At 37.8% G+C, this 24,549-nt stretch overlaps 1 protein-coding gene across 3 annotated transcripts; it reads right to left on the bottom strand.

Annotated features, from left to right (window-relative positions):
- Positions 1 to 375: 375 nt before the first annotated feature.
- Positions 376 to 24,549, bottom strand: LOC136258141 (TNF receptor-associated factor 5-like). 3 transcript variants are annotated; one of them, XM_066051452.1, is made up of 4 exons: positions 24,418 to 24,549; positions 20,787 to 20,891; positions 10,206 to 10,320; positions 376 to 2,355 (listed from the first exon to the last, which is right to left on the bottom strand). In XM_066051452.1, exon 4 carries the CDS (start codon positions 2,342 to 2,344, stop codon positions 524 to 526), a length of 1,821 nt encoding a protein of 606 aa, XP_065907524.1. In that variant the 5' UTR covers positions 2,345 to 2,355; positions 10,206 to 10,320; positions 20,787 to 20,891; positions 24,418 to 24,549; the 3' UTR covers positions 376 to 523. The 3 variants fall into 3 exon arrangements, with proteins under 3 accessions (XP_065907524.1, XP_065907523.1, XP_065907521.1); XM_066051451.1 differs by lacking the exon at positions 10,206 to 10,320; XM_066051449.1 differs by lacking the exons at positions 10,206 to 10,320; positions 20,787 to 20,891; positions 24,418 to 24,549 and adding an exon at positions 5,722 to 5,865.

Below are 24,549 nucleotides of genomic sequence, written 5' to 3'. Positions count from 1 at the left end.
CAATATATTTTTACGAATCACTTCTGGTAAAATATCTTATTCAAACTGCAGTTACAGTAGAGCATCGCCTTTGGATTTAAAAGGAGCAAGAACTCTCCAATACATTCTGTATCTCCCATGATGAAAGAAGTGACCTATGCACTTTTGACTGTTAATCCCATGCAATAGTAAACTATGAATATTTATCGGCCGCCAACACAATTAGTTGATCACTCTTCACAAAGGGTCTGGAGTCCCACTAAAAACACTATTTGATAAGCTGGCTAATTACATCGATTACAAATGCAGTTTATACACATAAACTTTAGGTGATTTTCTGCTCCTCCTCCCCTGTTCTGAAGAATTGAAGAATATCGTTAAATATTGGCATATTGATTACAGAAATAGGCAAATAATCAGTATCGGTAAATGTGAAAAAATGCATATCGGTGCAACTCTAAATTTATGTATAGCCATACTATGTGAGTTAGCTATGTGTATGCAGAATTAATAAAGTTTCACATACAGCAGTCAAATATGTTTACTACTCTAGTTTGATACTTACTTTAAAAAAAATACTGTCATCTTTGATGTACTGACAAGTGCTGGTGATGTTGTGGAGGTCTTTGTGGGCAATAAATTGTTTATTATGCCATAATAATCTTCTTGTTGTATTTACATTGCTTGTTTTTACATAATGCTCACTGTTACTGATTTGATTCAACAACTTTATCTCACAATGTCCCTTCAGAGACTGATCATTGTGCAAGTTACCTTTATGGAACACAAAAACTGACAGATAAGTACCTTTCGTAGAACCATAACCAGCAGCAACTACATTCAATTGTATTTTGTATCCCTTGTGATGAGTGTAGAATGGGTCACTGAACCAGTCAACTTCATCTCTCTTCTTCTTGGTATACTCTGACATCTTCACAATCACTGGAACAACTTGATCACCAGATGATAACTTTGAGGCATTAGATATAATTTCTGCATTCCATGTAATCCGATTAATTATTTGCTGTGCCTTCTGTTCCAGTTTAGTTTCCAATTTAGCAATCTTTTTTTGGAATGTAGTTTCCAATTCAGCAATCTTTTTTTGGAATGTAGTATCCAGTTTAGTTTCCAATTCAGCAATCTTTTTTTGGAATGTAGTTTCCAATTCAGCAATCTTTTTTTGGAATGTAGTATCCAGTTTAGTTTCCAATTTAGCAATCTTTTTTTGGAATGTAGTTTCCAATTCAGCAATCTTTTTTTGGAATGTAGTATCCAGTTTAGTTTCCAATTTAGCAATCTTTTTTTGGAATGTAGTTTCCAATTCAGCAATCTTTTTTTGGAATGCAGTATCCAGTTTAGCTAGTGTCTCAGCGTTGACAGCAGACAGTGAGTGAATAAAGAAAGCTAACAATATCACTAAAATGGATAGAGCGCATAAACCATAAAACCAAGCTGCATTTAGTTCTTGTTTAATTTTCTGAAAAACTATTATTTTAGTTTCTTTCTGGGTATTTATTACTCTACTCAGGTCTTTAGTTAATTGTTGTTTGTTTACTGTAAGTTCGTCATTTGTCTGTGAAATTTTACTATTAAGGTCTTTCATTGCTTCAACGAGAATACTAGCCAAATCCTTGTGAGTACTAGGCAGCTGGCCTATTGTAAAAGACAAGTGTTGTTCTATCTTTTCCTTGTTATGTTTCTTCTGATCCTTACGAGGCATCCTCTCCTCACAACCCACCATGTGATACCTGCATTGGATTAGCTCCAGTGGGCACATCTTCATGTGTTCTTCTACATCATCTCTTGGGACACTACCAACCTCACACTTGTTGGGACAGGCTGTGGGGAACTTGGGACACTGTTCCTTGTGTTCACCCTTAACAAACTGACATTCTCCTGTTATGTGGCAATACTGACAGTCAACCTTACGACGTGGACACTTGGCCTCAACATGACTGGTCAGAAGTTGTCGTTGTAAAGTTTGTCCACAATTATTGGAGCATATAACCTCTTCAAGTTGACAACCGGTACTCTTTGTCAAGTGGTCAACGATGTTATTCACTTCACCCTGCCACTCACATCCTTTCTTCTTGTTAGCACAGAACACATGGAGACTTCTGATGGTTCGGTTAGCTTGTTTATTAGGCATTGTGACAAACTGTTTATTACGACAAATTGGACAAGCATCAGCAATGGTAGTAACTTTCTTGGCACCTTCAAGACAAGACTTACAAAATGTGTGACCACAACATCCACTAAGATGAGGTTCTCTACTGGGATATTGACAGATTTTACACACCAGTGTGTCTGATGGAGGATCAACAAAGTGATATTCATATCCACCTTTGTCATTGGGTATTGCCATTTTGTTGTGGACTACATGAGAGAAATATTGTAATTAGGCAGTAGGTATTATTATATAATAGAGATCATAAAGATTTAGACTTTTCTGGGTAAAAATTTACCCAAAAACCAGCCTCATTTCTCTTTCATAACAACTTGGTTAGGCACAGCCAAGCCCATAAATATCTTCAGAACAACCCCAAAACCTTTCCAACAAGTTTCCATTTAGTTTTATTTTCATAAGTCGACTTGGTTAATGTTACGCGTTTGATTTCTTCACTGTTCAACATCTCTTCGCATACATGCATGTCTTTTTGCCAACTGCAGCAACTGCAATGCATGCATCGTGGACTTCCTTTGTCCTTCTTTGTGTCCCATTTCTTCCTTCGTTACTGCGTAGGTGTTGATTTGCAGTAACATGGCTTCAGTGCAGCTGGCTGTCACGAAGTGTCCGTAATTTTCGTGGTGATTGCATAGGCCCTCTCATACTGTTCTGTGTTTTAACACCATATAACAGACAGAAAATAGCTTAATATGAAGACTATTGCATCGGAGTGATATGTGGGGCACATGTTTAATTGTGCAATTTCCATGGTGGCGATTGATTGCAGAGGCGTTTCTTACATCACAGCTGTACAATGGATTGAACAAGGCTGGAAACAAAGCAAAATGGCAACAACACTAACCAGTAATTGATAGTAGGGACATGCGTAATGTCTGATTTTTCTTTTGATACAGTATGCATTGGTTAACCATGCAGTCATAAATTATTTTACCAAAAAGTTAACAAACAAAAGTGCAAGGAATACATTTGAGTAGGAATTACAGAAACAAAAAGCAAGGAAACAAGAGAAACCATCTACACCTTTCAGTCATATATACCTATATACTCAAAAATCAAAATTAGAACCATATTGTATTTACAAATATTTTTGAATACAGAGAAATACTTAAATATTGGGACTCTCATACACCATGTTGGGTTTTTGTGCGGGTGTTGGCTACCCCTTGATCGTCACATGGAACAAAAATCTCCCTTACTCCATTCAACACCAAATAGCTACAGCATTAAAAACAAACAAAAAAACACTGGATATTGTCCAGTACATTTTTATGACTAACCACAGTATCCAATAGTTGCATAACAGTAATTATTGAAACACTCCACTTTAATATGCTAACTGGACTTATTGGACATGTGGTCACAAGCCCTCTTACGTCCCATTAGCTAGTTGGGCTTTTCCGTCTCGGTGCTTTTTGCTCTTAGGCCATTCATATTTTCTGGTTATTCTTGCATTCTGCACAAGCTCAGTAAAGGCATCTTGTAACAGTCAGTCAGTCATGCTATCAAGTCAGCCGGCACAAAATCACGTTTGTGCTATTTTGCAACTCAAAAAGGATGGTATACAGCCTTTTATTGAATTGCTTCCAATCTTATAGGAGTAATGACGGCTCGAGGACCACCAGCCTGCATCATGCAAATTTTCCTGAGTCCAAGACGAGCCTTTCATCAGTTTGGAGTGGCCAATGGCAGATCCAGGATGGGGCATTTGGGAAAAATGCCCCCCCAACCCCCTTCTCCTTGTGGAGGAGCCAGCCATACTTCTGATTAAAATACTAAACGTTATGTCAGGCCAAAATCAGCTTAGCTATAAAGCTCGTGAAAACATGCACATTTTACCAGCACTTATTCACCTGAAACCAAAGCAAACCAATGTTAAACTAGCTGTGAAATTGTTACCCAGCACTTTCGTGCATACTAAGCGCCTTTTAAAATAATTATTGTGTTCATGTTGTTTAAGACCTTTCAACAGCCTTTAAGACTTCACAACCATCTGAAAGGCCAAAATGGCAGAAATCGATAGTGAGACACTACTAAGAGGTGATTATTTGCTGCTTCAAATCTGCAGTAACTAACAAGATAATCTGGATCTCCCCATTGGTGTAGCTACCATTGAGGCAACCGAGGCAGCTGCCTCGGTAAAAAAAAAATGCTTAACTGAACAGGCTGAGCAGGGCCGAGTTTTGGCACCTTGAATTTTCTACTCAAACATTACTAGACAGCATTACTGTACCACACTCAACAGTATCTATGGCTGTAGTACTATGCAGGGCCAGAACCCATGGTGACAGTCCGGCATTGGATGTATCACTTTTCAGCTACTTGAATTTGTAAAAAGATTGAGATACTCCAATAGAGCAGTCACATAGTAATATACTCTAATAGAACATTCAGTACAGATTATAGCCACTGTTCTCATTACACTGCTTGGTCTAAATCATTTACAATTTTATGTTAATCAACTGATATCGATCATGCATATCATGTATTAGCAGTTACAATAAAAAAAACAACCTCCACATGCCATTTCAAAGCATATTATTTTCAAAATTTTCCTCAAGGGAGCATGCCCCTAGACTCCCTAGCTTGACATGCTTAGAACATGCAGTTGAACATTACATCAAAGAGATAATCTGTGACTTAAAACCTCACATCAAATCAATGCTGAAAAAAGTAGTGTGCATGACTATGACCTCCGTTGCAGTCCATGATGGCCTGATCACTCAAAATATCTCTGTGGTAGTCTAATTCAGTTTTTATGTTGAGTGCAATTACACTAGTCTAATAATTGAAGCATGGTATGCATATACTGTAGCATTAACTAAGCTGGAGCATTACTTATGACATGTAGAAAATGCTTAGTGTCTTCTGAAACAATTTCTTCCATCCAACCAGAGAGTCAACCTGCAAATGCTCTATCACCCATGCTTGAAAGTATGTGTGAATCAGTTGAGTCAGAAACTGACCCTCTCAATTATTTCAATGTATAGCTAAACTTTGTCTCGGAAAATTTTTTTTCCTGGCTACGCCACTGTCTCCCCAACTACCTACAACTTAGCCTGTTTGTGCCTCTCCCCTTGCCAGCTACTGGATCCGCCCCTGGTGGCCTTGTGAGTATTGTAAGCTCCATATATCCCGTTAAGCGGTGGACTTGACATTTAATAGGCACAATATACAGAGTTTGATTTACCTTCTACTGAGTGTTTCCTGATTTTCTTGGGTGTCTTTCTTAGATGCCATCACGCAAGGGGTATTCAACAACTAGTGAATGAGTTCAGTAGGAATAACGTGCCTATGCTGATTCAACAATATAAAAGGCGGGGGGAAGATCCTAGTCTCGTGCCCAGCCGGGCTCGCGCTAATGCGCAAACACCGTCTGGTGGTTGGGTTGCACCAGACGGTGTTTGCGCATTAGCGCGAGCCCGGCTGGGCACGAGACTAATTAGATCCTACGTACGCCCCTTACAATCACGTGATATATTCGTGACATTCAAGCAAGTGTTCAAGTACATGCATGAAGATCTGTGTAGCGTGGTTATGACAGTATTGGCACGTACCTGGTCACAGCATCAAAATGTAGTCGGCTCGTTGGTGGAACGACCAAGTTCTACTCGACGATGGCGGAGGAGCGATTGCTTCGAGCGTTCTCGATACACGTGTTATACCTACAATCACAAACTTCAACATACACGTGATACAATTGCCTAATGACTCCAACTATTTAGTACAACAGTATATGTGACCCAGTCTGACAAAACCGGGCTTATCGCCTATTTAAAAGTATCGAGAAATGCCGGTTTTAAGTATTTAGTATGTTGTAGCTCGCCAATGGTTGAAGCTATATGTAAGGTAAATGCGGGTATTTCCGGACAGCGCACAGTTCCGGACACTTCGTGTATAGTACCCAAGAATGAATCAACTAGAACATACTTTTCGATTTTTATAATCCCTATAAGAATAGCTATTCACAGCAGAAATTTCAAGGCAATCCGTTGTTTCGTTCCTCGGCTAGCTTGAAAAAGGTACCAAAGTGTCCGGAATTGTACGCTGTCCGGAAATACCCGCATTTACCTTACCAAATTTTCACATGTTTTACACCTTACCTTCCAGAGCATCCACTGTGCAAGTAACCAACAACTAGGTTTCCCGCCATTTTAGATAGTTTTTAAACCGAGGTAGGGATGAATTAGGCCAAGTATTGAGCCATCGAGGTCTCATAACTGGCTAAAATGAAAGGAAATTCACAGCAGTCAGAGACAGTTATTCAACACCACAGAGCTGTACAGCCACATACAGTCATTCCCAGGCTGACCAGAGCTCCATTAAGGCCCCACACTACACGTACGGATCACCACTGGGCTCGGGAAAAGCAGCCAGCAAAACCAGACCACTCAAGTCTAGCTGATTTTAAATGTGGAATTAGATAGTTTATTCATGTGGCTGTGTGTCCTGGGTGAAAAATCAAATCTGCTGACATGGGCGATAAGACCGGTTTTCTCAGACTGGGTCACATATTACCTAAACCTATAGTTCGTTCTCTGCGACAATCTGTTCGAAGTAATTTCTCTATAAGATCAATAAATGCTTGGAATAATCTACCTAATGAAGTAGTGTCAACTAACTCTGTAAAGAACTGCAACAGGACTCGCAGGACTCACAGGTTTATGCCTTTTACTAATGTTCTATACCATGGCCATATGCGTATTTTTATACGGGTTTTGTTACTTTCACATCGTTTGATGCCCTACGTAAAATTACGAATCAACACTGCGCTATAGGCGCTTTGATCAGAAAGACACGCCTTTTCAAACCTCGATACCTACTGATATAGAATCTACTGGGGAGAGGTGACTGACAGCAGCCAGTATCCTGTGATGGCGTGCTACTAAGGGGTTGCCAGAATAACAGCTAGATAAGTTATGTACGCATCACATCACCACCAACTGTTACCGTATCGCTTATGCCTGGTTGTAATGTTTTATGCTACAATGCTATGAACAGAACTCTTAACACAGACATGGTGATAATTTCCTTCACATTTCAACCTGCCTTGGTCACTTATAGTAGAGGGCAAAGGCTTAGATTGTCCCATGCAGTTGCAGTGGTGTTGATAGTTTTACAGTGGTGTTGGTAGTTGAACTAGAACTACAGAACCCCCCTACTTTCCCCTTAGAATTGCCTGTGAGCATAACTACGTAGCTAATGGATAATACTGTAGCCTCCTTCCCAAGGGTCTGAAACTCATGATCACAATCTCATACAACTTGCTATAAAATCTAGCAATTCGAAACAATATTAACTGTAAATTTACAACAGGAAAGTTTGACGAAAGTAAAATTTGATGAATTGGTTAAATTTTAATTAGTCCAATAAGCACCTCAAAAGTCAGTGTTTAGATCTACAATTTTTTTGCTTTTCGTCAAATTTTAATTCGTCAAAGCTGATTAATACAATGTAAATTCATCAAATTTTCCTTTTGTCAGTACTTCTTGTTGTATCATCTGTGCAGCACTGTCTGCCTTTCATTTGTGACAGTTAGCTATAGTATGTGGGTCATGCCATTCTATGTTATATATTATTACTGAAGCTCAAAGCAGCCAATGAAATCAATTTATTGTCATGCACATGCTGTATAGAGGTTTAGTAGCTGTATTGCATGATTAAACACCTTAAATTAATTTTTAATATTATTTTCATTGAATTAGTTAATACAGAAATATTGGCATTGAATGACATTTGCAATCTTTGTTGATTGTACAATCTCGTGCAAGATTTTGTACCCTGGCTCCTTCCCCATGTTGTGCATACAAATAACCTTTGTTATTCTATATAATTAGGCACGGTACTTCGTAACATAAACGCAATGGACTGCTTATGTTGAGACTGGTGGGATGCAGAGAATTGGGGGATTCACCCATTCACCATAGGGACCTGCAATATATTAGTACAGACTGTCCCAATACTCAGTGAGATCAAGGAAACCCAAGGGGTTATCATTTCTGCCATTTGATATCCAGCCTGTGCAAATTCAACTCTTGCTTGTAATTAGGTATAACTGAATCAGTCCAGTCTAACAATTAAATTTCAAGTGCATTCACTGCAAATGGTGTTACACTTCACACAATCAGTAGAGCCTGAGTTAAGACAAACCAAGTAAATCGCCTCAGTTGGTAGGCATCAAATCCATCCTCCATAAGCAGTAGCAAACAAATCAAGGTACAGCAACATGTGTGTGTCTTCAAAATACCAACTACTGTTACAGTATGTAATAAATTGAATTTTTTTACAAGAATTTTGTCCTGTACGTTGTCATTGTAAGGCACACCAACAGAATGTGGACCACATCAGCATGTCCAAGTGTGAAGTAATTTATTTAGCTGGTCTGTACTATATTGAACAGCAACAATTCAGCATATGCACTATTCTCCTTCCCCACATCAGGACCCTTTCCCCCTTCACTAAAGGCTTGAAACATGCTATTACTATGTGAAGTTGCTCCTGCACAGCTGTAACTACTGTATCTATTAGACTGAAATGTTGTTTTAAAATCCACTGCTTTCATATCATGCACAACACGTTTTGCACTGCTAGGGACATTAAGTATAGGCTTCAATTGAAGTGGTCCAATTCATGTGTGGTAACCCAGGGGTTTAAACCAAAGGTAAAGTACAGTTGTGATTCGGTGTACAGTGAATATGTATGGGGTTTGTTGGAGAGTCAACTATGGAAGATTGTGAATAATACTTAATGGTGAAATCGTACTTAGAACAAGTAATGTCCCCTCTGTTGCAGAAGTGACAAGTTCCTGGTGATAACAATCTGACTGAGTGTACAAATGATAATTCTGAAGTTGTAGATAATGACACTCTTGAACTGGACTAAACTTACATAAACATTATTGTTAGTGTCTCTGATGCATCAATAATAATTATTACTGGCTGTCCAGTATAATAAATAAATAAAGACATAATGGTTTGGCTCCAAATTCAGAAAAGGAGACCAGATGGTGTGTTTCCTAATACACATAAAACAGTGAAATTGTCGGACAACATAGGACATTTGAAATAAAAGCTTCAGGGTGTTTTAGCAGGTCAAGCATTACTACAAATAAGCCACATTCCATTCATAAATTGTGACCGGATTTGTGAAAAGGGGTCTTCCACACACACATCCAATTTACCAACTTTGGCAATCTGTAACTTCAGATTGGAAAATGCTAATGACTTGACATTTGGTCAGCAGTCAGTACCATCTTTAACTTAATGGATGGAGAAAATTTCAGGCTTATATATTACTTGAACACTAAGTTATGGTCTTCCAAGTTCATAGAATTGGATGTGTGTGGAAGACCCCTTTTCGCAAATTCGGTCACAATTATTAGGGCTATCATCTGAATGTAATAGAGGTAACATACGTACATGATATACTTTCAGTACTTGTTACACATTCATGTGGTCTTGTCCTACTCCCCTGGCTTTTATATAGGTAGCATGTATTAAGAAATTTCTACGGACTGCTGGAAGCACAGGACTGGTGTGTATTGGTAAATGGACATAATAAACTTGATTAGTTTCAACACTTACAGTAACAATGAAGGTGTACGGATTTATACCTAGCTGGCTCACATGGCCCAGACAGCAGCTTTCTTGGTTTACTACAGCTATTTATACTAACTTTTAAAATTGCTGAATGGCCACATTGGATGTGGCCACATTGGATGTGGCCAGGGATGAAAATCTAACAATAAACCTTAAACAGCAGACAAAATTTCAGGAAGATGCATTCAAGTCAGGTAAAATGCTGTAAGCTAAAGGCTAAGGTAAATTTTGTCTTTGACGCAGATCATCCAATAGTGAGTGCCTGTGTGACACCCCAGTGAAACATGGGTCCCTATTAAAAGATGGTCACCAGTAGGTTGAAATATCCCTGAAGCGAATTATCACCATGCTTGTGCTAAGAATTCTGTTCATAGCATTTTTAAAACAGTACACTCAGGGATAATGGAAGGTAACAGTGGTGATGATACATGATGCATACATACTTCTGTTATCCTGGTACACCAACTAGTCACACAACATCTTCAGTCATCACAAGACTGGCTGCTGTCACCTATCCCCAGTATTGAGTTTGATGTTTCTCAGTGCTTATCGAAGCGCCTATAATGTAGCATAATTGTATGTAGGGGGAATCAAGTGAAACAATGTGAAAGTAACAAAAACTGTTTCAGAAATTATAAGATTTTATGTGAATTTCATACCCTTGGGAAGGGGGCTATGGTATTATCCATTAGCTACGTAGTTATTTTATTCTTCTAGTTGAAAATACTTTCAACTACCAACACCACTGCAAAACTATCAACACCACTGCAACTGCATGGGACAATCAAAGCCTCTGCCCTCTACTATAAGTGACCAAGGCAGGCTGAAATATATCTGGACTGAAGGAAATTATCACCATGTCTGTGTTAAGAGTTCTGTTCATAGCATTGTAGCATAAAACATTTAATACAACCGTAGGCATAAGGTAACAGTGGTGATCTCAGTCTCAGTGTTGGGCAAGTTACTTTGTAAAAGTAACTAGTTACATATTACATATTACTTGCAACTGAACTATTTAGTTACAGTTACATATTACCCATAAAATAAAGTAACTGTAATAATATTACATATTATATTATTTTGTGTCCACAGCCTTAAGCTGTCACGTGTGAAACTATAACTTATCACGTGACATGATTGCGTTGTTGGACAATATGCAAATCTTGGTTATAAGTAAGAAGCTGGTGAATAAGCTTCATTCAGTAGGCCTCGTTACTTCGTTGTGGCTAGGCGTTACTCAGAGGATAACTAACGAGATTAGTAACTTCGTTACTTGTAGTAATAATATTACATAATATTAGACTCGCTACAGTAACTATATTACTTAGGTAACGCGTTACACTTGTAAGTAAAGTAACTTGCATTATATTACCTGTTTTTATAGCATATTTCGTTATATTACTTTGTTACCACAAAAGTAATAATATTACATAACGCGTTACTCCCAACACTGCTCAGTCTTGGTAGTGATGTGATACATACCTCGTACATACCTCTGTAGCATACATAACTTACCTCTGTTATTCTGGCAGACCCTTAGTCACAGAACACTGGTTGCTGTCACCTCTCCCCAGTAGATTCTATGTCGAGTTTGATTATGGTTTAATCATAGATAATAGACACCCCTACCATATTATCTATGGTTTAATAAAGCGTGTCTCAGTGCTTAATAATTATTTTATCAAAGCGCCTATAGCACAGTGTTGTTATGTAATTTTACGTAGAGGGTATCAAACGATGTGAAAGTAACGAAACTCATTTTTATACAGGTTTCGTTACTTTCACATCTTTTGATGCCCCCTACATAAAATTACGTAACAACACGGCACTATAGGCACTTTGATAAAATAATTATTAAGCACTGAGAAATGCTCGAGGGAAATGCTTTATCAAAACCATAAAATTAATAAACTCGATAGAATCATAGTCTCAGGGGAGAGGTGACAGCAGCCAGTGTCCTGTGATGACGTGCGACCAAGGGGTCTGCCAGGATAACTGAGGTAAGTTATGTATGCGTATGTATCAGTTTCACTCAGTATTTACAAATGAAAATCTCACTGACATCCCAACTACAGAATCTTCATATCCATCTATGCCTGAAATATCATTTTCTACTGAAGGCATTTTTAAATTACTTTGCAAACTAGACATAAATAAATCACCTGGCCCAGATGAAATTCCATCAGTGGTACTTAAACAGTGTTCTGCAGAAATCGCACCAATACTCCAAGTCATCTTTACCCAATCTATGTCAACCGGGACCGTTCCTGGTGATTGGCTTACTGCAAATGTTACACCAGTTTTTAAAAAGAATGACAGAAGCAATCCTTCTAATTACCGACCTATCTCCGTCACTTCAATTGTTTGTAAAGTTATGGAACATGTTATTTACCACTCAGTCATGGAACATCTTCAACAGCATCAAATATTAAATCAATATCAGTATGGTTTTAGGCAGGGTTACTCCTGTGAGGCCCAATTAGCATCAGTAGTAGAAGACATTTCACACAATTTAGACCAACAGAAACAGATAGATCTTATATTCCTTGACTTTTGTAAAGCATTCGATACAGTTCTCCATTGCCGTTTACTACTCAAACTGTCATCTTATGGCATTCAGAATAAGACACATTCTTGGATCAAGTTTTTGGTTAACACAGAGAATACAAAGAGTTGTTGTAAATAGATCATGTTCTACATGGTTATCAGTAAAATCAGGAGTACCTCAAGGGACAGTCTTGGGACCACTTTTATTTCTTGTATATATTAACAATATTGTAAAAGGTTTATCTTCAAGTTTAAGACTGTTTGCTGATGATTGTCTATTGTATCGTGTGATCTCATGTGAAGAGGACATTGCTGAACTCCAACGTGATCCTAATACCATGTTCAAATGGTCACAATTGTGGCAAATGAAATTTAATGTTTCAAAATGTGTTACCTTGAAGTGTTACAGGATACGGAATCCAACACTATCAGACTATTTTATCAACACCCAAAAACTACAAAGTGTCGAGCAGCATCCATATCTGGGTATAGTATTTGACCAAACAATGCCTTTTATTCCACATATTAACAGCATCACATCCAAAGCAACCAGAACTTTGAATTTTGTTAAACGGAACTTGTGTAATTGCTCCCAGCAAACTAAATCTAGAGCCTGCACTAGCCTCGTCAGACCAACACTTGAATATGCTAGTTCTGTGTGGGATCCCCACCATAACAATTATATTGCCTCTATAGAAAAAATTCAAAGGAGAGCTCTTAGATGGATATTTAATGACTATAATTTCAGTCACAATGTTACCACCATGCTACATAGTCTCAATTGGCCTACATTGCAACATCCGTCGTAAAAGGATGCGTCTTGCCTTGCTGTACAAATCTATTAATGGTCTTTTAGCTCTAAAAATTCCTAATTATTTTACTGCGATTTCCACAAACACAAGAATTCATCATCATCAATCCTACCATTTTACACATATCAGAACAGATGCCTACATGAACAGTTTCTTCCCTAGAACAATAAGAGAATGGAATGATCTCCCTCAACATGTTATTGATTCTCACTCACTAGATTTATTTCAGGAACAATTAGATGCTTATCTTAATACTGCTTTATTGTAATTGTTGATTTTTTGTAATTGTTTGGGACAGTCCTTGTCCCCTGGGCACAATCAGCTGGTGCTGTCTGCCCAGTATAATAATAATAATAGGATCACATCACCACTGTTAATACTGTACCTTATCCCTGGGTGTAATGTTTTATGCTATATGAACAGAATTCTTAGCACAGGAATGGTGATAATTTCCTTCAGTCCAGATATATTTTAACCTGCCTTGGTCACTGGGCCAACTTGTAGTAGAGGGCACAGGCTTAGATTGTCCCATGCAGTTGCAGTGGTGTTGATAGTTTTGTAGTGATGTAGTCTCATCCCCTAGACCCTTCCTCAAGCATGTTTATCAATTTTGGATTATAAGCACACATCGGAAAGGGTTTGGTGAACATCCCCATCCAATATTGTCCAGCCAATCCCCAGAATCTTGGAAAGTACGTAAATTGGTGCTGAATGGCTACACAAGAGGTGAAGATTACGCCATTGTGTCACAAAGCCACAAACCTCTGCAAAGACCTTGGAGTGAACTGAGAAACGGTACTCTCTGTCAAGCCACCACCTCTATGATGCTTACAAAGACTCCCTGTCACTTCCCAAGTAATGGTGAACTTTAGCAGTGAGGTTTGTTTCCCCGGAATTATCGTGACAACTTCCATACAAGCACTTCTTGATACAAAGCCGGTATGGTTTGTATTTAGAATGGCTATACTACATAGCTACAGCTCTACAAATACTGGCTCTAGTGTTGAGGAGTGCTAGTCGTATAGCTTGTCATGAATATGATAATTCACCGAATCAGCAAACCATTTTGCTATAGCTGGCCTATAGTAAACTTACAAGACAGAAAGTACCGTTTCTCAGTAAGGTCTTTGCAGATGCTTGTGGCTTCATGATACAATAGCATAATCTTCACCTCTTTCATGGTCATTCAGCACCAATTAACGCTCCCAAGATTCTGGGGATTGGCTGGACAAGACTGGATGGGGATGTTCACAAGACCCTTTCCGATGCACGCTTATAATCTAAATTCAATAAGCGTGCTTGAAGAAAGGTCAGGGGGACAAGACTAATGGTGTTGGTAGTTGGAAGTATTTTAAACTAGAACTACAAAATAGCATAACTACTGTATTTATAATACCGTACATCCCAAGGGTCTGAAACTCACAATCTTGTATGTACAGCGTGCTATAAAATCTTACAATTTCTGAAATGGGTTTTGTTACTTTCACATTGTTTGATGCCCCCTACGTAAAATTACATAACAATGCTATAATTATATAGGCGCTTTGATAAATTAATTATTGAGCACTGAGACACATCAAACTCAATACTAGGGAGAGATGACAGCAATCAGTCCTGTGATGACTGAAGATGATCTGTGCTCACCTCCCCCGACTAAGGGGTCTGCCAAGATAACGGAGGTATGTATGCATATGTATTACTGCTCTTACCTTCCTTTATGCTTGAGTCAGAGGAGGTTGGAAGCATGCACGTGAGCCCAATGGTTTGTATTGAAAAGCATACTGGGCCTCCTTGTGCTGAAATACCTCCCGATTGATGAAATATGACGAGTACATGGTATTAGCACAATAAAGTCTCGTTAAGTCCCACCAGAATAGGTTAGTTTTTAAAACTTGAGCTACGTATTAATCATGCGAGATCTCACGCCAGGCCGCGGATGCAGTGAATGTCTTTATTGATGAGCTAGAAAGATAGAGAGAGGAATCCCACTCAAGAAAACAGCATGAATAAACACTCAAGAAGTCATCCTATGCAGCATACTTCACTAAGACTGTAGTGGTGTATGCCCTACGAAACTAGAAAAATGAAGAAAGCTTCCTGACAAATAATATCCACAATGGGCCACCACCAAGAAGGTTAGAAATGAGTATCACTGCCTCCTTCAATGCTATACCCCACCTTACAATCTCAAGAATGTACTTAACAAGAGTGTCAAAGACAAAATTTACATTAGCCTTTCACTTATAGCATTTGACCTGTGACTTGAATGCATCTTCCTGAAATTTTCTCTGCTGTTTCAAGCTTAACTGTTAGTTTCTCATCCCCAGCCATGTCCAATGTGGCCATTCAGCAACTTTTAAAAAGTTAGTAAATAGCTTTAGTAAACCAAGAAAGGTGCTATCTGGGTCATGTGAGTGATCTATAGTAGCTGTTCAGCTAGCATAGTAAGAATATGCCCACCTTCACTGTTACTTTGAGTTAGTGCTGAAATGATTATTCGGTTATTTGGCTATTCAGTCAGCATGACACTATTCGATTCGTTAACACACCATTTGAATAATTGTTAGTACTTTGTACACTGTATTCAAATGGAAATGCCAGTCTTTAAACTTAAGATTATGAATGAATTGATGTATCGATTTTATAAAATTCTATTTGAAAACATGATAGAAATAGTTCTTAGGCTTTACTTTGCTTCCTAACATAAGGTTTCAGTACTTATTCTAAAGAAAAATTGATATTCCGTCATTTTGTTCAAAACTATTTGAATAGTAAAAATTACTATTCGTTTCAGTACTTTGTGGCTATTTACCAGTACATTCCAACAGTCTATAGAAATTTCTCAATGCATGCTACCTATACAGCCAGGGGGATAGGACAAGACCATGTGAATGTGTAATAATGTTGCACAAGTACTGAAAGTATTTCACATGAGCTGAAGATATATTACTCTGTACAAAAAGTAGAGGAAGGGGCTTGATACATATGTGACCCACTGAGTGAAAACCCGACTAGTTTGCATTTTATCAAGCTTCTTTTTACAACTTTTTTGTTATCTACAGGGAAAACCCAATGGGCTGTCAAAGTTTCAGCTTTATCTGGTGAATAGTTGTGGAGTTATAGCGATAGACAGGAGAAAGTGCAATACAATTGATTTGTACAGTGACTATACGGGAAAAAATTACAGGCGCTTGTTTAATCGATCATAACTCATGAAGAAAACAAGCTATAAGGATGGGACTTGGCTCATGTTTTCACAGTGGATCTTGGCATTTAGCAAGCTGCAGTTTTCATTAGCTTTACATACACCTGTGCATTTGAGACAATGTAAACAAATGCCCATAACTCATGCTTGCTTAATGACACTGAAATGAAACAAAGATATTCTTACTCACCATTAACAGACAAATATGTTAGTCACTTAGTTATCTTGATTCGAGCCTTGTTTCACTGTTTACTGAAGCAATTAAAACACGCATAATTTTTTTGTAGTACACGTTTTTTACTCAATATATTTCAATGGGTTTTTCCTCAAAAATTGAATTATGCAAACTAGTCAGGTTTTCCCTCAGTGGGTCACATATTTTATTTCTATTTAGTTTGTAGTTTGCAGTGGTATGATTCATAATTGGAAAAATGCTGCCGTTATGGTAAGGACTAAAAAGGGAGCTTTTGGCTAGTTGTAAATGACTTTTGGCTAGTTGTAAATGGTGATTGGGCTAGTTCTAAAATTTGCCATGTTCACCACATAAAGATATAAACTCAAAGTTCTATATACTTACGTGTTGTACCTCTTAATAACTCTTTAATTTATACTTTACTGCAGAGATTTGACTAAAAGTCCTAAAGATCCATCTTGAGATAGCCATTTTCAACCCTATTTCATGGTATTAAAAATTGCCTTGCAATCCAACTAGTTTTAATTTCTTTCTTATGGTCCACTACAGAAATAGAATTTTCTTAAAATCAATGCTTTCAGTGTGCACATAGTTCTTATTTTTAAATTTGTTGCTTCAGCTTGCTAATTTCTTCCAGATCCCAATCATTTCTAGATTCAATCTTAGTACACTTACACGACAAAATTTTCCCTGGGGAGTATGCCCCAGACTCCAGTATTTAGTCAGAAATCCCTCAGCCGCTGCGTTATGGAGTTATTAGACTTACAGTGGTGACAATGTGTGGCAGTCACAACTTTCAATGATTACAATACAATAGTTGTTATTACTGTCAATAGGTAGTATGACTACAGTTTAATAAAAATGTTGCTAGCATTTCGTAGTGCACATGATCTTGTCCTACCCCCCTGACCTACAGCTGTGAAAGGTACATCACTGAAAGTACAGTGAAATGGTTTATAGAGTTTTGAAGCATTTTATAAAGTTTTTCAATCTCATAAGTTTTAATAATATTTATTAAAAGGTAACTATGAGTTTTAACACTTCTTCCCTTCTTGACTTTTGATCCATTATAGTGATATTTTGTAGTCATGACTGTTGACTGTGAGTTTGACCAATCACAGATTGAGAGATTGACATACAGCGAGCTCGAGTGTAGTGTGATATCACTACCAAAGGTACAGCAAAACTTGTTAGAAGAGTTAGTAGTAAAGGCCACACTAACAGTACATTGGTTGCACTTAAACATTTGTTGGCTCCAAAGTATATACCAAACCTACCACAGCCTTGTACATATCACACACTGTATATACGCATGTTACACACATCAGTAATGTCATCAGCAATGACTATATCTAGTAATGACTAAGCTTTTCTGTAGCTGTACTCTTTCATTTTTTGTGATTGACTGTAGTGACTTTTCCATGTAGGATTCTGGTTATACAAATGTCATGTTGCGAAGTTTGTTTGACATACTCTGTAAATGAAATACATTAGACTAGTACGTAAGTATTTTGTTTGTTCTTACTAATGCAGATAGCGATGATGTAATCGTCTAATTGTGGGTCAGTCTGACCACTCACAGAGCAGGTGAAGTTGGCCAGTACCTCCTTATATAGCACATAGAACACTACCATCAAGGGAACTGCAGTGTACAATGTGGTGCTAGACTGTACTACTTCACTCAATAACTTTTTGTTCCAAGCATTTTGGTGTATATTATGTTGTATCTGATCATACTATTGTCTTTAAATATCACATCTTTTCATTTACAAATAACTACCCTTTGTTATCACATTTTTACAGTAGATACAATATTTTTGTAACTTCCGTCTGTAACAGAACATGTATGTTACCTCTATTACATTCAGATGAATGGAATGTGGCTTATTTGTAGTAATGCTTTCAAACGTCCAATGTACAGTTATTATTATGTTCCAACAATTTCACTGTTTTATGTGCTACTAGGAAACACACCATCTGGTCTCCTTTTCTGAATTTGGAGCCAAACCACATGTCATTTTTTTTAAATTCACTATACTGGACAGCCAGTAATTACTGATGCACCCAGTCGGGGAGGTGGGGTTAGACACTAACAAGAATGTTTATGTAAGTTTAATTTAGTCCAGTTCAAGAGTGTCATTATCTACAACTTCAGAATTATCATTTGTACGCACAGTCAGATTATAACCAAGAACTCGTTACTTCTCTGACACAGGCAGTATTATTTCTTCTAAAGTACAATTTCACCATTAAGTATTATTCACAATCTTTCCGTAGTTGACCCATACGTATTTACTGTACACAGAATCACAACTGTACTTTACCTTTGTATTAAACCCCTGGGTTATATTACCACACATGAATGTGGACCACTGCAGTGTGAAACATGCTAAACTGTCCATGATATGAACAAAGACCAAGCAGTGGATTTTTAAAACATTTCAGTCTAATAGATACAGTAGTTACAGCTGTATAGAAACAACTTTGTATAGTAATAGCATGTTACAAGCCTTTAGTGAAGGGGGAAAGGGTAGTAATGTGGAGAAGGAGATTAGTACATGTGCTGAATTGTCGCAGTTCAATATAGTACGCACTGGCTAAATAAATTACTCCACACTTGGACACTTTGACATAGTCCACATTCCATGGGTATGTCCTACGATGACAATGCACAAGGAAAGTTCTTGCTACAGATAAAAATTTTCAATCTACTACATACTGTAACAGTAGTTGGTATTTTGAAGGCACACACATGATGCTGTAACTTGTAAGCTTGAGATGTTCTGATAGAACAGTCAAATACTCTAATAGAGCAGTCACTGTAAAATTGGAAGCACAGTCAAAATAGAGCCATAATTGTCAGGATTTAATTAAATTCCATCAACTAATAACCCTGTGCCATACCAAACCAGATATCCTAGCTATACGTCACTGCCAGCTGGAAAGATCATGTATGACCACAACTAGTTCAGTGAGGAATGCATGTAGTGACAACATAGCCATGGGCCCGTGGAAAATTTAAGTGTATATAGCTACAAGCAGCAATGAACTCGAGCATCTCATCCAGACATGGAGACTGGCCACTGGGAGTATGGCATTATATGTGACCTGATCTTGGAAAACCTACCTTTTCGGCAAATTATACGGAATAATACAGGTTATCATGTATGCACAACATGGGGAAGGAGCCAGAGTACAAAATTCTGAAAAACCTTGCACAAGACCGTACAATCTGTGAAGATTGCAAAATTAATGTAATTCAATGCCAATAGTTCTGTATTAAATAATTCAATGAAATATTAAAATTTAAATTTAAGATGTTTAATCATGTAATATAGCTACTCAACCCATACAGCACTGTGCATGACAATAAATTGATTTCAGTCGCTGCTTTGAACTTCAGTAACAGTGGAGTCATAGAATGGCACGACCTACGCACTATAGCTGTCACAAATGAAAGGCAGACAGTACTGCACAGATGATTAGGTATGAGATATTTTACAAAAGTTTACGGATATTACTGTACAACAAAATTTGATCAATTCACAATTATCCTTTGGCGAATTAAAATTTGATGAACAGTAAGAAATCACAGATCAGGTGCTTATTGGATGAATTAAAATTTAACCATTCATCAAATCTTTCTTTCATCAAAATTTCCTGTCATACAGTGAACTACAGAATAGCATAACTACGTAGCTAATAGATAATACCGTAGCCTCCTATAAAATCTTAACTGTAAATAAGGCCAGGCAAACTTGATTAATTGTTTCTCATCCCTTCCCGCATCCCTTTTTACCCCACTGCCTCTAATCTCATTATTGCTGTTATCAATTATGTGCACACATATTTTGCTAAGAGGGCTAGCTATTATTTTACAGCACAGCAAATATCACTTGCACCTCAGAAACGGTGGTAAAATGTAAGTAGTAGTTCTTAAAAGGTTTTGAGCTAACCTTTATAGTAACAGACAGCTTGATTTGGAGTATGTTCTATAATGAATAATGAAAAATGACCTCCCACCTTCATAGAAATCCAAATTTTTGTGGATGAGAAACAAGTAATCAAGTTTGCATGGCCTAATTTGGTCCAGTGACCAAGGCAGGTTAAAATATATCTGGACTGAAGGAAATTATCATCATGCCTGTGTTAAGAATTCTGTTCATGTAGCATAAAACATTACACCCAGGGATAAGCATGGATAAGGTACACGGCCAATGTATTAACAGTGGTGATGTGATACATACTATACGCATACATAACTTACCTCAGTTATCTTGGCAGACCCCTTGGTCGCACGTCATCACAGGACACTAGCTGCTGTCACCTCTCCCCAGTAGACTAGGTGTCCTACAGACCTTCAGCACTTGTGCTGTAAAGCATTAATAAAAATAAATAAATAAAACTATGATTCTATCGAGTTAATATGGTTTTGATAAAGCGGTTCTCAGTACTCAATAATTATTTTATCAAAGCGCCAGTGTTGTTACGTAATTTTACGTAGGGGGAATCAAACAATGTGAAAGTAATGAAACCCATTTCAAATCAAGTACAGATTTGCGAAGGTGTCGCACCCCTCGATATTGATAGGTGCATAGAGTAAATTATCTATTCTCGGACACCATGTATACTCGGACACTCGTTCTCGTAAACTGCAGAACGGAATCCTACGAAAATTGGTGTGGGAATACCTTGCATGTAACCTAACTATACCTCCAAGTTTGAACCAAAATTCTTGTTTGATTGTTGTGCTAGACTACATCAAAGTCGTTGATCGAAATCATGTATTCTTGGACAAAATTCAAGTATTGTCGGACACCGGTCAGTAAGTCCTACATCAAATACTTTAAAGAGTTACCACCAACACCATCTGTTAGGGCTATTCATTAGCTATCAGCAGAGCCTTAGTTTGTTTCTTTCTATCTTATTTGCAGGAAGCTGTGTTCGGAAATGTGCGAGCATGTCACCACCTCTATTCTCGGACACGAGCTATCAGCTGGTTCTCGTACACGGTTATACCAAATCGTACAACAATTATTGTGGACATACTGTACACATAGCGTATCTGAACCTCCAAGTTTGAGCTGAAAAGCTTTTATGGTTAGCTAACTAGAGCGGATTAAAGTTTCCACGAGAAAATTAGTATTCTCATTTTTATCGGATAATAGCCAATGCTTTCTACACCAAATAATTTAGCCACTTCCTACCACCACCATCTGGTAGAGCTGTTCATTGGCTATCAGCAGAGCCATAGTTTATTTCTTTCCATCACCTTTATGGATAGTTACGATCGGAAATATGCGAGTATGTAATTACCTCTACTCTCGGACACATTGTTTCTGTGCTGACTGATTGAATCTTAGCTCCAGCTATTTCTGGTGAAAAATTTTTACTTTTCATTGACTTAAACTACTTTAAATAGCATATAATGCCAGTGAACTACCTTTTTGTACCACCAGAAATAGCTGGAGCCAAGATTCAATCATACAGCACAGAAGCAATGTGTCTGAGAATAGAGGTAATTACATACTCGCATATTTCTGATCATAACTATTCATAAAGGTGATGGAAAGAAATAAACTATGGCTCTGCTGATAGCCAATGAACAGCTCTATCAGATGGTGGTGGTAGGAAGTGGCTAAATTACTTGGTGTAGGAAGCATTGGCTATTATCCGAGAAAAATGAAAATACTAATTTTCTCATGGAAACTTCAATACGCTCTAGTTAGCTAACCATAAAAGCTTTTCAGCTCAAACTTGGAGGTTCAGATACGCTATGTGTAAAGTATGTCCACAATAATTTTTGTACGATTTGGTATAACCGTGTACGAGAACCAGCTGATAGCTCGTGTCCGAGAATAGAGGTGGTGACATGCTCGCACATTTCTGATCACAGCTTCCTGCAAATGAGATAGAAAGAAATAAACTATGGTTCTGCTGATAGCTAATGAACAGCCCTAACAGATGGTGTTGGTGGTAAGTCTTTAAAAGTATTTGACGTAGGATTACTGACCGGTGTCCGACAATACTTGAATTTTGTCCAAGGAAAAGAGACGTGAATACCAACAACGGGTTCATGAAGTAGAGAATGCCTCATTTACTCCCTTAATTTTTATTACTACTGGTGGAATGGGTGATGCTGCTACTCAGTTTTATAAGAGATTGGCCAACCTTTTGAGTGCAAAGCACAGTCTTTCTGATGGAACAGTGATGGGATGGCTGAGATGTAAATTAAGCTTCTCTTTGTTGAGGTCTGCCATTATGTGCATTCACGGTGCCGGGTCCAGTTTGCGCTGTCCCATTGCTGAGGCACTGATTGCTGTGCAGGTCACTATTTAAGATAACTTGTTTTTGTTTATTATGTACTGTTTTGTCTTATGTCATTAGGCCACACCAAGTCAAACCTTAGTTTCTGGTCACCCGCCCGCATGGTAAACCTGAAACCCTAGTTTATGAGGACTATTATTAATATTACAGGTGCGTAAGTGCACGTGACCCAGCAAGACACTTCAAAAGATCGATATACTCTAATAGAGCAGTCAGGGATTCCAATAGAGCAGTCACACTACTCTTAACTCTAATATTAGGTATATATGCCACACTAATAAAATGTTTCTAACTATATAGCTAGTTTTGTCCTTGATTATATAGCTGTTCAGATTATAACTGTTACTAATGCTTATGTAACCAAAGTAATTTCAGTAGCATTAACTACTAGTCCATGCAGATGGACCATAGCTTTAACTTTATAATCCAAATGTAGTCCTCTAATGATTATATAGTCTAATTCCTTATCACTGAACACTACAGGGGTATGGAAAGCCGGCAACATTCGGTGAGCTTAAACTTAAACTTTTCCATAACTAAAACTAGATTGGCAAGTAGAAACCCTTATAGTTTAAACGTTCCCAGATGATCACTAAAAAACACTCGTCTGGAGCACTCAATGACTCAAAACTTTGACAGTTACTTTTCTCAAGGTTACTGAATAGAAGGCTGGAAACACATAGCTAGTGGGCTAAGACTTCACATTTGAATGAAGAATTTCTGATGTGAAAATAGAAGTTAAATTTCATTTTGGATCATGATAATTTGAACAACTTAGCTATAAGTCATAGTAATACTTTCCTGACATAGCTAATGAGACATTTATTTCACTTGGAAAGCATAAGTAGCTACATGAGCAAAACATTTCCTATAGTATATTCTAAATAAATAAATAAATATACTTAAATGCTATACATCAGTGTATAGCTAGGCATGATCCATCAACAACTTTCCTAGTGCATTTTTTGCCGAAGCACTACTACTTGTGTTGTTGGTTAAGTTTGACTAAAAACAAAATCAACATGAATTTGCTAAATTGAGCAAATAATAATACCATACAGTATATTGTCACAGTAGAGTCTATAGTCCTGAAGTCCTGATCATCCGCCCGCCCGCATCCATTTGTAGGCTTGGGAGTGACCAGAAACTAAGGTATGACTTGGAGTGGCCTTAATTAGAGTTTAATTTTTTTTTTTATTGTCAGAGAATATAATTATGATTTCGAGCAACGACTTTGATGTGGTCTAGCGCAACAATAAAACAAGAGTTTTGGCTCAAACTTGGAGGTATATATAGTTAGGCTATACGCAAGGTATGCCCACACCAATTTAAGATTCCGTCCAGCAGTTAACGAGAACGAGTGTCCGAGTATGCATGGTGTCCGAGCCGGAATAGATAATTTACTCTAATCCGCGCTTAGACATTTTCATTTATAGCAAACGGGTCAAGTACTAGTTACTGATGGTTTATACCAGCTGTTATGTAACTACAATAATGGCTAGTTATTTATGTCAGTACTACTTTACCATTTATGGCAAGATTTATGGTTTTATAGCTCGATCAGGTCTAACCTTCAACCTCGTTTTAAACAAATCAATCCCGGCTTGGTCCTTTCTTCTCGCCTCACCCGCTTTTTGCCAAGACTAGAAATAAAGTAGTCTCGGAATCAAGTTAATTTGGGCACACGTGACCCGTGTCTCGTC

Source organism: Dysidea avara, chromosome 6 (assembly GCF_963678975.1).
Source record: "Dysidea avara chromosome 6, odDysAvar1.4, whole genome shotgun sequence".
In the NCBI taxonomy this organism is placed as follows: Eukaryota; Metazoa; Porifera; class Demospongiae; order Dictyoceratida; family Dysideidae; genus Dysidea; species Dysidea avara.
This window is presented reverse-complemented; position numbering and strand designations above follow the sequence as displayed.

Coding starts and splice junctions, on each gene's coding strand:
- LOC136258141 (XM_066051452.1), bottom strand. CDS start 2,344: ATGGCAATACCCAATGACAAAGGTGGATATGAATATCACTTTGTTGAT.